This window comes from Dermochelys coriacea, chromosome 6, assembly GCF_009764565.3.
Source record: "Dermochelys coriacea isolate rDerCor1 chromosome 6, rDerCor1.pri.v4, whole genome shotgun sequence".
Taxonomy (NCBI): domain Eukaryota; kingdom Metazoa; phylum Chordata; order Testudines; family Dermochelyidae; genus Dermochelys; species Dermochelys coriacea.
Genome location: NC_050073.1, coordinates 25,074,073 through 25,090,119, shown reverse-complemented (window position 1 = coordinate 25,090,119; position 16,047 = coordinate 25,074,073). Strand labels below are relative to the sequence as shown.

General features: G+C 38.9%; 1 protein-coding gene across 7 annotated transcripts in view; it reads right to left on the bottom strand.

Moving 5' to 3' along the window:
- ABCC8 (ATP binding cassette subfamily C member 8) overlaps positions 1-16,047 on the bottom strand; it is a 146,281-nt gene that overhangs the window by 87,858 nt on the left and 42,376 nt on the right. For all 7 annotated transcript variants that reach the window (XM_038406458.2, XM_038406463.2, XM_038406460.2 and 4 more), the window contains 3 exons: positions 15,393-15,548; positions 7,954-8,088; positions 5,837-5,999 (listed from right to left, as the gene is read on the bottom strand). In XM_038406458.2, the coding sequence (XP_038262386.1) occupies positions 5,837-5,999; positions 7,954-8,088; positions 15,393-15,548 (454 nt within the window). The remainder of the gene's footprint in view (positions 1-5,836; positions 6,000-7,953; positions 8,089-15,392; positions 15,549-16,047) is intronic.

Below are 16,047 nucleotides of genomic sequence, written 5' to 3'. Positions count from 1 at the left end.
GTCTTTTCATGGATCAGTAACTGGTTAAAAGATAGGAAACAAAGTAAGAATAAATAGCCAGTTTTTACAATGGAGAGAGAGGTAAGTAGCAGGTTCTCCCAAGGATTTGTACTTGGACCTGTGATATTCAACATATTCATAAATGATCTGAAAAAGTGGGTCAACAGTGGCATGGCAAAATTTGCAGACGATACAAAATTATTCAAGATAGGTAAGTCCTTAGCTCACTGCAAGAGCTACAAATGGATCTCACTAAACTGGGTCACTACGTCACAAAATGACAGATGAAATTCAATGTTTAAAAGTGCAAAGTCATGCACATTAGCAAAAGCAATCCTAACTATACATACTAAATGATGGGGTCTAAATTAGCTGTTACCACTCAAGAAAAATCTTGGTGACATTATGGATAGTTCTCTGAAAACTTTCTCTCAGTGTTGAGTGGCAGTCAAAAAAGGTAACAATGGTACAAACTATTAGGAAAAAGAGAAATATTAAACCAGAAAATATCATAATGCCACCATATAAAACCACGATACATCCACACCTTGAATACTGTGTGCAGTTCTGGCCACCCAGTCTCAAAACAGATATATTAGAATTGGAAAAGGTGCAGAGAAGGGCAACAAAAATGAGTTGGGGTATGGAACCACTAAAAAGACTGGGACTGTTCATCTTAGAAGAGAGACAACTTAGCGGGGATATGATCGAGGTCTATGAAATCATGCATGATATAGAGGAAGTGAATAGTGAAGTGTTATTAACCCTTCACATAATACTAGAACTAACAGTCACCCGATGATAATAGGCAATTTTAAAACAAAACAGCAGGTTTAAAGCTAACAAAGTAGTACTTCTTCATACAACACACAGGCAACCTGTGCAACTCATTACCACGGGCTGTTGTGAAGGCGAAAGTATAAATGGGTTCAAAAAGGAATTAGATAAGTTCATGGAGGAAGGTCCATCAATGGCTATTAGCCAAGATGGTCAGGGAGGCAACCCCATGTTTCAGGTGTCCTTACACCTCCAACTGTCAGAAGCCGGGACTGGATGACAGGGCATTGATCACTTGATAATTGCCCTGTTCTGCTCATATTCTCTGAAGCATCTGGCACTGGCCACTGTCATACACTGTAATACATTGCTTCTTTCCTTGGGGGTTCCAAGCTGCTCCGTGAAGCAGTCATTTAATGTGTATAGAAATTTTGATAGACAGACAGGCAGATTGGAATGGTAGAGTCATCCATTCTAATGTTTTTATATTTTGGCTGGGCAGAATTTGATTTTTATGGGGGTTTTATTATTTTTATAGCTATCTATTTATTTTTAAGCATTGTTTCCAATTATTGATTTACATTTTCACAGTTCAAAATTATGGGTTCTAAGCATTTTTTCAATTTGTATTGATGTAAATTTTCACAGTTGTAGGAAATTAAAAGGGGTCACACAATAATTATTTAACGTTTTTAATCTCAATTTCTGCTGTCATTAAAGTTTTGTAACAGTTAAAAACTCAACTGTCAACATCACCTGTCATAATATACAAAGTAAATATTCTCAAATCAAACTCTAAAGTTCTCAAGCAGTATTCTCTTACTTTGCCTATCTGTAAATTTCAAATATTATTGATGGAAATATTTTTTCTTCAGTTCATGTGTGTACAGTGAAGTCGATGTTTACTGACAGTTACCAATAAAAATCTACTTCTTCCAAGCCTAAGCATATTATAAGATACCTCATTGCATCCATCATAGGAAAATACCAGTAGTTTCATAACACTAAAGAAAGAGGTTAACCTCAATTTTTATTTATATCCTCTCACCAGGCTTAGTCAATGTTCAGACTGTAAAAATATTCCAAAGTTATTTTATCTTCTCCTGCAGAATGTCCTCATTTGACCCTCAAACAATTCTGGCTGACTCCCTGGCTGTCCTTTTTTGGACATGAACTCCCAGAAGGATTTAATGTGCTGTTAGACATTGGTAGGTTATCCTTCCTGTTTTCAAACATTAAAAAAAATTCTTTAATGAATCCTGAAAATGTTCTCCATTTTTTCATGTTCTATATGTTTAAAAAAATGAATTTGTCATGTTAATGTAGCTCTAATTCTTATTTAGAGTGTTTGCATTAATTAATATTGCATATATTTATATTTCCAGGCAAAAACTTGCTTAAAGCTAGAATTAAATTGTGAATAATGATCAATAATTAGGCAAATTTTTTTTTTTAAAGGAAAATGATTCCCCCCTCCGTTCCTTCCCAAACAACCCACAAATGTTTAAAAGCCTGGAAAATTCGAAGTCAAGTTTACATTTAAAAAAAGATAAAATGAAATTTTTGTGCTGAAGTTCAAAACAACCTCAACTTTGTCCCCCATGACCTTCCTGCTGCACAGTTGTCACACGTATGAAATATGGAGAAATTATGATGCAGGATCTTTGATAAGGAATGTGTTCCTAAGGCCTTTAAGAAATTTGCATCCAGCAGCTGTAGGTTTCTTAAATCCACTAAGCCACTGTATTTGAAGTTTACCTGTGGGAGTTTTGAAGTACATAGATTTGATTTTTGTGCATGTCTAAGCAGAGAACCCAGCAAAGTTTGGTCATGGATAAACCCTCTTCTGCTGCAGACTGCCCACCGGCAATATTCTCCTCCAGCATATGATCATAACAGTGACCTATCCAACTGATTCACTTGCGGGTAGGGGGAAAATGGTTGTTGTGGTCAGGACTGGAGGTGAAATCCTAATTCACCATAGGTGAAATTCTATGGAAGTCCATGGGAGTTTTGCCAGTTATTTCAATGGGGCCAATTAATTTCTTTAAATGAAACTATTTTAATGGTGACAGACAAGCTTTCTTGCAACCGACATGGCTATAGCTGCACTGCATACATTTGTGAATCTCTCATTTACCAGCATTGTGTGAAAACTCACAGGAGGCTGTTGTGCTGCCGGTAATAAATTCATTGTTAAAGTCAAAACTTGCTCTTCACTGAAAATACTTTGCATCACTGCTAAGATGTCCTCCTTGGTTTGGTTCTGACAGGGGCAATTTATCAAATCGATGGTAAGAGCCTATTTCCAAGAAAGTGCCTGCAGCATTCACTGCAGTTCCCTGCGAATGCAAAACTCTACGTTTGTGTATGTGGGTGAAGTGACAGACATTTAACTACCAATCTGTGTATTCAAATGAAGGTTCTCTTAAAGCCACTTCTCACGGATATACCCATAAATGTTGCAAATGCATTTATTGTGATCCACTGAAAATCTGTCCCTCATAAAAGGTGAGGTATACTCAACTGCTTCCTCCTGTTCAGGTTAATGGTTAAGTATAGATAATAAGATACCATCTTCAAGACTCAACGTTCAGAACATTTAAAAACAAATGCTAGAAAATATCCAATTTCTTCTGCTCCCACTGTCCTGAAAAATGTCTATCCTTCCTCTTGCCCAATGAGACACAAAATATCTCCAACATATCTCTCACCCTTTTCCCTTTACTTTTAAAAATAAAATCTTACACAGGCAACATATAGCTTTATATAGAGAGAAAAAGAGTGAGGATGACATCATCATGTATTATTACCACATTCTCAGGTGCAATATATATTTTATTGTGGTGAATTATGGTGATACCAGGTATATAGATACCAATGCTTATATACCACAGGGATAGGTACCTTAGAAATTTTGATAGACAGGCAGACTGGAATGGTAGAGTCATCCATTCTAATGAATTATGTTTAAACTGATCAAGTGTTCTGCAACTCACCAAAATTAATTTCCATTGCTTTGTACTGCCAGGACAATAACCAAGAGTCTCCATGAAGTTTATCTCCACCTAGTTAATATCACAATAGTGCTATTTTTCTGTGCTGTTCTGAGTCACTATTGTGATTCTTAGTAAGTTACTACTGGTGCATCATTTCTGGAGCTAATTTGTATTGACACATACTTGTATTTTTACACTATTGCTTTGAGACAATGAGGTTGACAAGTTTTCACTTATGGATGTGAACAACAAATAATGAAGAATATATATAAAAGATGTCTGAAACCCAGACAGCAGATCTAAAGTTAGTTATGCCTGTTATTCTATTTATATCTATATTGAGAAAACTAATGAGTTCTGTGCCTTTATAATCCCCATATAGCCAGAGCATCAACTAATGTAAATCAATGCAGCTCTATTGACAGCTTAAGGGCAGGTCTACACTTAAAAAGCTGCAGTGGCAATGATGTAGCACTTTAGGGAGGATGCTACAATGCTAACAGGAATGCATCCAATGAAGTGAGCTGTAGCTCACGAAAGCTTATGCTCAATAAATTTGTTAGTCTCTAAGGTGCCACAAGTACTCCTTTTCTTTTTGCGAATCCAGACTAACACGGCTGCTACTCTGAAACCTGTCACAATGCTAATAGGAGAGCTTCTCTCATTGGCATAGTTAATCCATCTCCGTGAGAGGCTGTAACTATGTCGATGGGAGAAGTTCTCCCGTCAATATAGCGCTGTCTACACCAGGGGCTACGTTGTTATAACTGCATAACTCTGGAGTGTGGATTTTTCACAACTTAGTTCTACTGATGTAAGTTTGTAGTGTAAGCCTCGCCTAAGCTAAAGCAGCAAAGGTGCAGATACTCCTGACCTGAGGTTATAGGAACTTTTTACAACCTCTTCAATTATAGGCTTGGCTCAGCTCAACTCAAAGAGAGAGAAAATGCTTTACAGAAGGCTAAGAGATGAAGTAAGATTGAAGAGGGAATAAAAAAAAAAGCTGGAATGCTGAAAATTGCTTGGGGTCTCACAGCTTTACCCATCCCCAGAATGCTAGGATCCTGCTGAGAATCACCATAGTTTCATAAGGAAACCATCTAGGTTTTTTAGCTGTCTACTGTTCATAGGAAAAATCCCTATGAAGTCACAGACCCAGTTAAAGCAGCAATTAGGCAGCTACTCCTAGTCTGTATCTATAGGAACTTTTTACAACCCTAAATGATGCACAGCAAGACACTGTGTTGTCCTGAATAAAACCAAGTATCTCTGCTTTGCCTTTGGCACTTCCCAACTCCAGTAGGATCCTATTACTGTTCCACAGGCAGCAATACAGACTGCTTCTGCTGAGAAACCTCAGCTGGCCACACAATTCTCAAAGTGAAAGTTCTATACAAGCAGGCTTTTTCACCAGTGCATCACAGTGCAGCAACAGGCCCTAAATCCACTATTTTACACAAGATTTTGTAGGTTGAAGTTCAGATAATCCTGGATTACTGGGGCTGTTCAAGAAATTGTGATGACTTTTCAAATCTGCAGACCCACGTACAAACGCTAGTTTAATTTGCACACATCACAAAACCATCACATGACTGACACTCTCCATTCCAGTGAGGCTGAAGACTGAAAAAAAAAAATAGAAAAAGTGATGCTACACGGGATTGGGGAGAACAGGCAGAGCCAGATGAGGCAGGCTACACAGCACTAAACTCCCCCAGGGAGCCCTCCTCTAGCTGTTGCTATTTGTCCTTCACCCTGACCTCCAAATTCACATTTTGTAAAAGAGAAAAAATTCCATGGATCACTTGAACTGACACATTTTTTTAGATATTTAGTTTCTTTAGCCCATTAAGGTCCTAATTATTCAGGACACACATGCATAAACCTCATACAGGTAGAACTTTATTGAATCAAAGGGAAAATCTGCCTGCACAGTAACGAGTATGGGATCAGACCCTAAAGTGGTAGGATCTATGCCAGCTGAGAAATGGTAAAAACTCATTAAAAGGTAATAATGTACCAGTACATGAGCTCATCAGTGTGATAAGGAAGCAACTTACTTGATATGGAGGTATAGAGAGCAAAGGCCTTAAGGCTGGTCATTTCCTTTTGCCGGGTTTCCTCCACACTGCTGTGAAAGATGTGTTCCCATGCATAGAGTTTAAGGAGTTTAATGCCCCGAAGCATCTCATTCGTTTTCTTCAGTCTCTCATTGGAATATTCCTGCAACAATTACATGTAAATTAATTTAAGGAGGATTACTAGAGCACCTTAGAATGAGGATCTGTGTCACTGTGTAAGCTGCCTGCAGTCAACAGCAGGTTGCATACAGTAACCAGTCAATAATATCTTCAATGGCTCTGTCCATTCAACTTTCCCTTTCTAGGGGTGTGATTTTCAAAAGTGTCTAGGTGACTTAGAAGCACAAAGTCCCACTGACTTTCAATGGGACCAGAGCTCCTAAATCACCTAGTTCCTAATGAAAATCTCACCCCCACATGGGCTTTCAGTCTCACCCAGGGGTTACCTCTAGTGCCAAAAATGTTTGCTGAATTTTCACTGTGTAATGAAATATCCCCACATAAAATAATGCTCAGTAACTGCTGACAATCTCACAGGTTTCAGAGTAGCAGCCGTGTTAGTCTGTATTCGCAAAAAGAAAAGGAGTACTTGTGGCACCTTAGAGACTAACAAATTTATTTGAGCATAAGTTTTAATGAGCTACAGCTCACTTCAAGGCATCCGAAGAAGTGAGCTGTAGCTCACAAAAGCTTATGCTCAAATAAATTTGTTTGTCAGCAAAAAGAAAAGGAGTACTTGTGGCACCTTAGAGACTAACAAATTTATTTGAGCATAAGCTTTCGTGAGCTACAGCTCACTTCTTCGGATGCCTTGAAGTGAGCTGTAGCTCATTAAAACTTATGCTCAAATAAATTTGTTAGTCTCTAAGGTGCCACAAGTACTCCTTTTCTTTTTGCTGACAATCTGAAAAACATTTTTACATGGTAATTAAAAGCACACAGACTTCTCCTGTATAATGTGCTAGTAATGATGTGCTAAACTGAACACATACGTCATTTCAAAATTCTTTTCTTTTTCTCCAAAGCAACCCATTATTGCTCAGATATGAAGACCACACACATTTCTAGATGAGTTGATACTACAGAAGGTATTTGGAGGTGGGGATACATATGGATAACTCCCATTAATACTCAGTGCTACGTGTGCATACTAAGGGCAAAGTATATCTCAGGGAGCAAATCTTGTCCCCTGACCCCCTAAATGGGCTCACATGGCTGGAGAGGCAATGACATATGATTCTACTGAGTACAGGGACAGGCTTCAGAGGGGGGCTCCACATTCTTTGTGCTGTGAAGCACTGATCCGTGGTAACTTGGGCTGCAGCAGTGCAGGCGATTGGATGGGGGAGAATCTAAGTGCAAGTCCAGGGCAGGGTTAAGGGATGACCAGTGGCTATGCAAACTATGGAGTTCTACTGATCAAACCTCCACATGTATCATGTTGCATGGCTGCTAGTACTTTTCAGAGGCTATAATAACAGCTGAGATGTGTTTGCACAGATATTCTGTGACAATGGCACTGGAACATTTTTAATAGTGAGGGTGCTGAAAGCCAACCTCCTTACCCCTGTTCCACCCCACCCCACAGAACTGAGGCCAACAGCTAGGACCCTGGGCGTGCGTGGCTGGCAGCTAGGACCCCAGGGGTGCTGCAGCACCCCGCACCCATAGTTCCCACACCTATGCTCTGTGACTTGGTGCTGAGTTAGAGTGAAGGAGTCCTTCTCCCTACGCCCCCTCCAACTAGATTCATTTTTTGGGCTTTGTGGGGGACGAGCATTTGGCTCTATTATGTACAATAGCATTTCAGTGGACAGAATGATCATTGAATTAGTTTTAATTTATAAGATGAGAAAGGAGAAGAATGATCAAATCTCAAGTTACTTACTGTAAAGAGAAAAAAAACAACCCTGTTTAAGAGAATAAATCTAAGACAAATTGTATCCTTACTGCTTCTCTTTTCATCACTTTCACATCCTGCCTTTGACCATACTAGACTGTTACAAAATTTTTGCCAGGTAGTATTTGGTCAATGTCATAGGCTTCGTTTTGCAATTCTAAATGCAGATGGATGAAGAAATACCAGAGATACTTACTAATGTGCTTCTTTGGGCCTGTGAGAGTTTCGTTGCCACAAAGTACTGGACAGGTGCAAGCACTATGATCACTACTGCTCCAATTAAGGCACTGATTCCAAGCAAGTAGTAGAGCAGAAGCACACCTACAACAATCTGATGTAAGAAAGGGCGGAAAGACAAGGAATTACCTCAATGTATATGCACAACAAAGAATAAGCAGACAGTGAAGGACATAAATGCCCCTGGATTGTGTGCTGAAAAACAGCAATTCACTATGACAAAGCCTGCCTTCATGTACAACCTTGGGAGTTCTGCTTGATATGCTGCATTACAAACCTACCACATAAAGTGTTTAAAATCCATCAAAGCTATGCAATCTCCAAGGAAGGCATGTGGTCTGAACAAAGATGGGAGGAGTAGAGGTCAAACCAAAGGACAAAAAAACCCAAAAAACGAAAACCCAAACCAAACCCATAATTATGGTCAATTTACTCTGCTCAGAGTCTCATTAACTTACTACTGGTAGGTTTCAGAGTAGCAGCCGTGTTAGTCTGTATTCGCAAAAAGAAAAGGAGTTCTTGTGGCATCCAATGAAGTGAGCTGTAGCTCACAAAAGCTTATGCTCTAATAAATTTGTTAGTCTCTAAGGTGCCACAAGTACTCCTTTTCTTTTTACTACTGGTAAAAAAAAAAGCACAGCTTGGTGTGGAAAAATATGGATGTTCCAGTGTGACTCTAAATAAACATACAAGGATCTTCTTCAGTTGGTGGACTGTGTGTTTTTAATCTCAAATTGCAAGAAGTTTAGAAAAGCCTGCTGTACCTTTCTGTACTGCCTGGATTCCCTGCTACTGACAGTACCATATACCGAATATTGCAGTGCTCTGTATTGCAACAAAGCACCATAGGTGCTACTGTAACATAAACAATAAAAATAGTTGGTATTTCTTGCCATGGTGTTGACAGTTTCTATAGCCCTTCCCCCCGTGGTAATTGGATGACATGATGTGTCCTTTATTGCACGTGCACATATTTTTGTCACAATTTTTGGTAGATTTAAGGTCTCCCCCCTTTTTTAAAAAATTAAGGGGAAACCTACAGCTCCAAGTTTGATCTCAATCTTTCAGTCCATGATGCATCAAAAAAGTCTAATTTAATTCATTGGGATTTATACACACAGAGTGGCAGTTTCCCACAATGAAGAATAGTATTAAAGAATGTTAAAAATACAGTTGATATTTTACTCATTTTGAATTTAAAGCAGAGAGCAGGATATTATACTGCGCAGCGATGGCACTGCTGCAGACAAAGGCCACACTGTACATTATAATGCACAAAGAAATAAGGAACAAAATCATTGGAGAATTCATGTCACTGAGAATCTCCACCTCAGATAAACTCCGCTGTAAACTTGTAAGAAGTTTCATGATCCTACGTGTCAAACACACAGTCCCTTAGTGAATAGAAACAGCTGAAGGACAAAATGTTCATTGCCAATCTATGCTGTAGGTATTGAAGTATAAAACTGCAGTGTAGATTGGAGAGAATTTTTCCCTTAGATCCTATAAACATCATTATAAACATAACCCATCAGGCAAGATGTTCCCAGAAATGATGTACTAATGTACAAATGTGTGAACAATTTGGGCTACTGACATTCTACCCACCACAGATTATATAAACTAAACTCTAACCTTCCACATAAAATCAGGGCATAGGACATAAGATAAGAAAATTAATTTCATGTGCCCTTTCCCTTAAGTTTACTAAATTATATTTGTAATTATTTCCCTAATACTTTGCCTAATGTTTTCTCTGTATAGGTTCAGTCCTATAATGCTTACACGTGTATAACCTCCACTGATGTCAGAGTTACATTCACGTTAGGAGAGTAGGATGAAGACCAAGCACATAGCTTCCACTGATATTAATGGGAGTTATGTGTGCCTATGGAGAGAAAACAGACTCTTTATTTTGCCCATTACAGTCTGAGCTTTTTCAATGGGTTAATGCAAAGCTTCCTTTGACCCTTTCCAGCCTTTCCCCCCCTCCCCACGCCTCCGAATAATCCTTTGGCACATCTCTGCAGATTATTTAAAATGTATTAAAAGTTAACAATGCATACTTTAAAAAAAAATTGCAGCATTTACTTAGAAAAATACAGAGTCATGAAAGTCTAAGGGAAGAATTAGTACACGCTGGACGGGAATCCTCTAGGAACAAAAAGTCAAGTATTAATTGAAATACACTTTACAAACTGTTTGCAGTCATAAGGGTGTGATCCTACAAGTCTTCCATGGGCATGATTCATAGCACGCTGAAGTCAATGGGATTCTTTCCACTGACTTCAGTAGGGTGTGTTTCACTGTAGAACTGCCACTGAAGACCACAATGTCAGTTTCTTGCATGGAGCAGTTTGTAGGTAGAGGCCCTAAATCAGTAAGGGGCAGATCCTCCCACAGTCTTGGAAGGCTATGAACACACCATAGAACTCTCTGTGAGGAGGAGCCTGGCAGCACAGCTCCAACTAAGGCCAGACACCCCATGTATTCATGAAGCCCGTGCAAAGGCACGGGAACTCCAAGTAGACAGCCGTAACCTTTGTGGATTGCCAAGGTCTATACAGTTCTCAGGGGATCCACTGATTCTGGGGATGGAACAGAGAGGAGGGGGAAACCCATTTATCTTATCTGCCCCAGAGACAAACTTTGTGCTCTGCAAACTCATGAGATTCACTGTCCTCACTGTGGGAGTGGCCAGCATCTGGGACAGCAGGACTATGATCCTATACTTTACAGTTGATTAAAAGTGATCCTATCCTTACCTTCTCCCCCATACTGTGATATGAGACAAATGTTTTCAATATACAAAGCATGCATTGGACAAAAATACCTTTGCAATACAAGGGTGTGAATATTAGTAGCTGAAACATCTAATTATTATTGCAATGAATTCTAATCCTCATCATATAAGACACCACATAATCATGATATGCAGCGTTGTAGCTGTGTTGGTACCAAGGTATTAGAGAGACAAGATGGGTGAGGTACTATCAGTTGGTCCAATAAAAGATATTACCTCATCCACCTTGTCTATCTAGAAGAGTAGCTAGTCATTGTTCTCAGCCCATTCAAATGTTATCTGGCAGCTAGCAAGTAGTTATATCACAATTCCCAGAGGATCATGGTTTTAAAAAATCCTGTAATGAAACTTTACATAACTTCCTTTAAGCAAAACCTCAAAGCTCTTCTCTGCCCAGGACAGGGATATTATGACATTTTATCATGACCAAGAAACTCATTACTATGACTGATTCTGTTACAAATGAATAAAAACCTAGTGTCTTAAATATTTCATGAGGATGGTACATATTTAGAACCAGTGGGTAACTGCCTTTTTATGGTTTTAAAAGTAAAGTATGTTTGTAAAAATATAAAATTATCCTCCTCAATGACTCGGGGGTTTAAGGATGTGGGATTTTCCATAGAGAAAGACGGACATCTGTGGCAGAAAGGTAAAAGCCCTTACAGGGCCTAATACTGCTCCAAGGGCATCTTTGTATTGACTTCAATGGGCTTGAATCAGGCAGCTACTGAAAGCAGTAGCAAAACTCCCATTCGCTTCAGTTGGAACAAAGATAGGCTCAAAGTCTGTACACTTTTAGAAAAAAAATATGTAAATGCATAAATCTTCTAATCAAGGAGAAGTTATGAAACTTATAAAAATGGCTAAAATGTTGGTTAAGTTTCTCCCAAGTAAAAATTAATTTGCTTTAAATAATTGCTTGGTTTGTTTAATTTTTGATTAGAAGACTCTTTTGCGCATCCCTTAAAGTGCTCATGCTACATTATTAGGAAAAGCAATGAATGGATGTGGGGCAAAGGCATCTTGGAGAGGAATCTGACAAACTTGACGGAATTAATTTGCAAACTGGATACAATTAACTCAGGCTTGAATAAAGACTGGGAGTGGATGTGTCATTACACAAAGTACAACTATTTCCCCATGTTTATTCCTCCCTCTCCTGCCCCCCCACTGTTCCTCAGACGTTCTTGTCAACTGCTAGAAATGGCCCACCTTGATTATCACTACAAAAGGTCCCCCCTTCTCTCCCTCCCCCCCGCTCTCCTGCTGGTAATAGCTCACCTTACCTGATCACTCTTGTTATAGTGTGTATGGTAACACCCATTGTTTCGTGTTCTCTGTGTATATAAAATCTCCCCACTGTATTTTCCACTACCTGCATCCGATGAAGTGAGCTGTTACTCACAAAAGCTTATGCTCAAATAAATGTGTTAATCTCTAAGGTGCCACAAGTACTCCCTTTCTTTTTGCGGATACAGACTAACACGGCTGCTACTCTGAAATCTGGAACAGAGCAGTCACCCATATCCCAGAACATATCCTAGGTCAGTGCTCTAACTTCCTGGCTACTAGCTATTCTGGACTCATTCACACACCAAAAATTCCATCCTGGACCAGAGAAACCCATTTAATGAATCTGCATTTTCTGATGAAAAAATGTTTAAATCAGTAAATTCTTAACTAGTTCTAGAAATAACATTTTCTTTACAACATCTAGTCTATTAATAAGTCCCTCTGTTCTTTTGACTGGCAAACTTGGCTATAGCTACTTCAGTCTGATTTGAGAGTTGTGCAAGTGACAAACCAAGTTAGGAAAAAAGATTTGATGGGGGAATCCATTGTATTGCCCATGCAATGCCAAGCACTATTGTGTTGGGGTCTTTACCATGCCCTTAATCGGCACATGAAACTCCCATTTATGGCAATAATTCTAAAGTGAAACATACGTTTTAGTGATGCAATAATTAATGCTCTATTTGTGGAGAAAATGTAAGACAATTTTTGCACTTTTCTTTTAAAACGCATTTTATAAATAATAAAAGTAGTAAATGATTTATTTGCATTAAATTTTACACACATTTAGATCTTGGTATGAATTTAGGAACAGGCTTTGCTTGGGCTCTGCAGACATTATATTGTTTGATTTTTTTCATTTTTGCCCTTGCAGTTTTCAAAATATTGGAATTGCAAACTAGTACCTCCCATTTCCCTGAGAAATGAGCCTATAAAGGCAGGAGCATAAAATAGAGCTGTCTTTTATTGCAAATTAAAATTCCAGGGAAACTGAATACTACTACTTAGATCTCCAAGTGCTTTACAAAAGAGGGCATAAGAATCATTATTCTGATTTTACAGATGCAGACACACAGGAACAGAGAAGTTAAAGTGGCTTGCCAAAGGTTACAGCAGCAGCACCAAAACCCAGATTTATTGACTTCAAGGCCAGTGCCTTATCCATTGGACTATAGTGGCATCATCTATACTAAATGTTTTTTTCTGATTCAGTAGCCTTATTCCCTCAATGCCTAATGGATGATTACATTATCAATACCCATATGTTTAGGCCAGCTGTATCCTCATGCATACCCTCATGGAAATTAAACCTGCTTGGGGCAGGAGTAATCACCATGAAGCTCAGAGCAGCTGAGTTAGACTACATCCATTCTTCTGACTTTTAGACTATCCAGACCATCCCCTATGTAACTCTGCTCACAGAGTACCTTTGCAAATGAACAGAACAGAAATATCACTGATGTACTTGAAACTGAATTGTCTACTTTAAAAAGCAGCATATTAATTTAGAGTCTGTTGTCTCTTTCACTGGTGAGAATTTATATTTGTCAGGGGGGAATTCTTGGCAAAAACAAAAAAAGCAGCCCAACAAATACAATTGGAGTTGCTGTATTTATGTCAGATGAAATAATTTCCATACAGAGACACTGTAGTACCGTCAACCTCCTCTCAAAATTCCCAATGGGAGTTTGGGAGATTTCTATGGTTTTATTAAATATTGAATTTTCCAAACTAAGTAATTTGCACTCTCTCTCTCTCTCTCTCTCTGTGTGTGTGTGTGTTTTAGTGGGTTAGACACTTAGGAGCTTTGTGCTTTCTTTGTCTTAAAGACCTGATGCAAGCAAACCTCATTTCATTGGGCATTACACATGCATAAGGGCTTCAGAACTGGGCAATTAAGAGCCAATAACTGGTGGTGGCAGTACTGTACAAGTGGAAAAAGAAGAGTAAAGAACTGTGGATGGACTTGTATATAGATCAGAGCAAGGAAACAGGAGAGGATAAAATAGCAAACTGATTTCATGTGGCAAGCAGAGCTGTGCAATTTCATGAGCAAGAGCTGTGATTGGGATTTGCTGCTAGTTATAGTATCTGGATACATTAAAAGGCACCTGTGTAAAACAACAGCCACAGTCATTTGAAATTATTAGTACTACAAGCTCACATAATACATTGTGTATGTAGTGTAGCTTTTGGCTAGGCTAAAGTGTAGCAAATTAGGCCAAATAAGTATCCAAAACAACACAGCTGTCTGTGTAGAAACAACTGTTTTCTTCCAGATTTTTTATTTGGTCTGTCTGGAATTCACAACAAGAGAAAAGAGTTTTAAAAATGTAATGGCCCTGAAGGATATTTCTAGGAGTAGGAGTAGTGGGTGCATGTATTATCCTCTGCAGCAAGGCATCAAATCATATTTTGGGATATAAATGTAGTGGTCTGCGTCTAGTTCTTGTTAAACATTTATCCACAAAGAAAAGCCAGAAAAAATACTGTGCAGTTTAACAGGACATCCAGGGCTATGACTGACATCCAGGGCTAAAATAGCGGAGGAATCAGGATGGAATGAGCTGAATCAGGAGGGATTTGGTAGGAAGTATACACAGTGCCCATTTGTACAATACCAGTTGTGACCAGTGCTATTAGTTTCCCCACTTTCATGCGCCCTAAAATTCAAGATGAATGTTTAAAATATGTTTTTGAAAACAGCTTAAGACAGACTATTGAGCATAGATGTTTAAATGAAAAAGGCCAGCTCCTTGGGCTTTCAGGGAAGTTTGGCATGCACTGGAGGCAATGGCAGTTTTGTTGAATGACCAAAGAATGCAGGAGTGAGCCTTAAGTGATTTCAATAAGCCCCTGCTTCCCTTACACCTTCCAGTGGGTCACCATTGAGATTCAGAAAACAAGTGATTGTAATGCTCTATGGTTAGCCCCTTTGCTGTTGTGTCACAATGCAGTGAACGTAATGGTGCATCAAAGTAATGCAACTGGTATAAGGGGCAGCATCTGATGGAGTGTTGCCAAACAAACTTGGCTTTCTGCCACAAATACCAAGAGTTAATTCCCAATACAAGTCTAACATTGACAAATTACATGCTATTTTCAACCACCACCTACACATTCTTGAGGAAATTTATGACATTCTAAGTGAAACCCCTCTTTTATTCTTGTTATAACATTCTTATTTCTGTTAAATACATTTTTATCTTCTTGTTCTCCCTGCTTCAATAAAATTCATGAGAGAATGATCACTATAGGCGTAAGTACAGTAACAACATATGAATATTCCATGTTCTTACCTGCACAGGCATAGCCCAAAGGTTAGGGCAGAGGAAGAAGAACCACATCAGTTGGTTTGTATCTATGGCAACCAGGTTACAGATCTGGCCTGCAGTCATTTCCCCCATAGACATGTTGGAAGTGGACAGTTGCATAATCTTATTGTATATTTTTGTCTGAAAATTAGAACATTAAAGTTTCTTGTTCAGAGAAAAAAATCTGACAGTGCTGACTGCTTTACATTACCATTAAAACGGATTGGTTTCTGTATTTTAGAGGAACTCCCACCACGTGAAGAGCTGATCTTGAAATAAAACCAATTTGTTATTTAGAAGACAAATGCAGCAAAGGTGGACAAAAAGCATGAGTGAACACACACAAAACAAGACCTCCAGTTACAACCAGAAGAATGCCCTAGTCCTGCAAACTTTAAATAACAAAAACCGTTACTTTCAGTGGGAGTTGTGCACGTGTGCAAGGAACACTTAAGCTCTTTGTATGGGACTTAAAATTTCCAAACCTTCTGTCCTCCACTCCCATGGAAAACTCTGAGAGATCAGATTTATAACATTGTGCTGAATATTCCCCACTAGGGAGGTGAAGTCTCAGAGCCTGAGGACCTACTGGTAACTTTCATGGAAACCACAGATTCTGCAAGGAAAGCTGGTCCTGTCT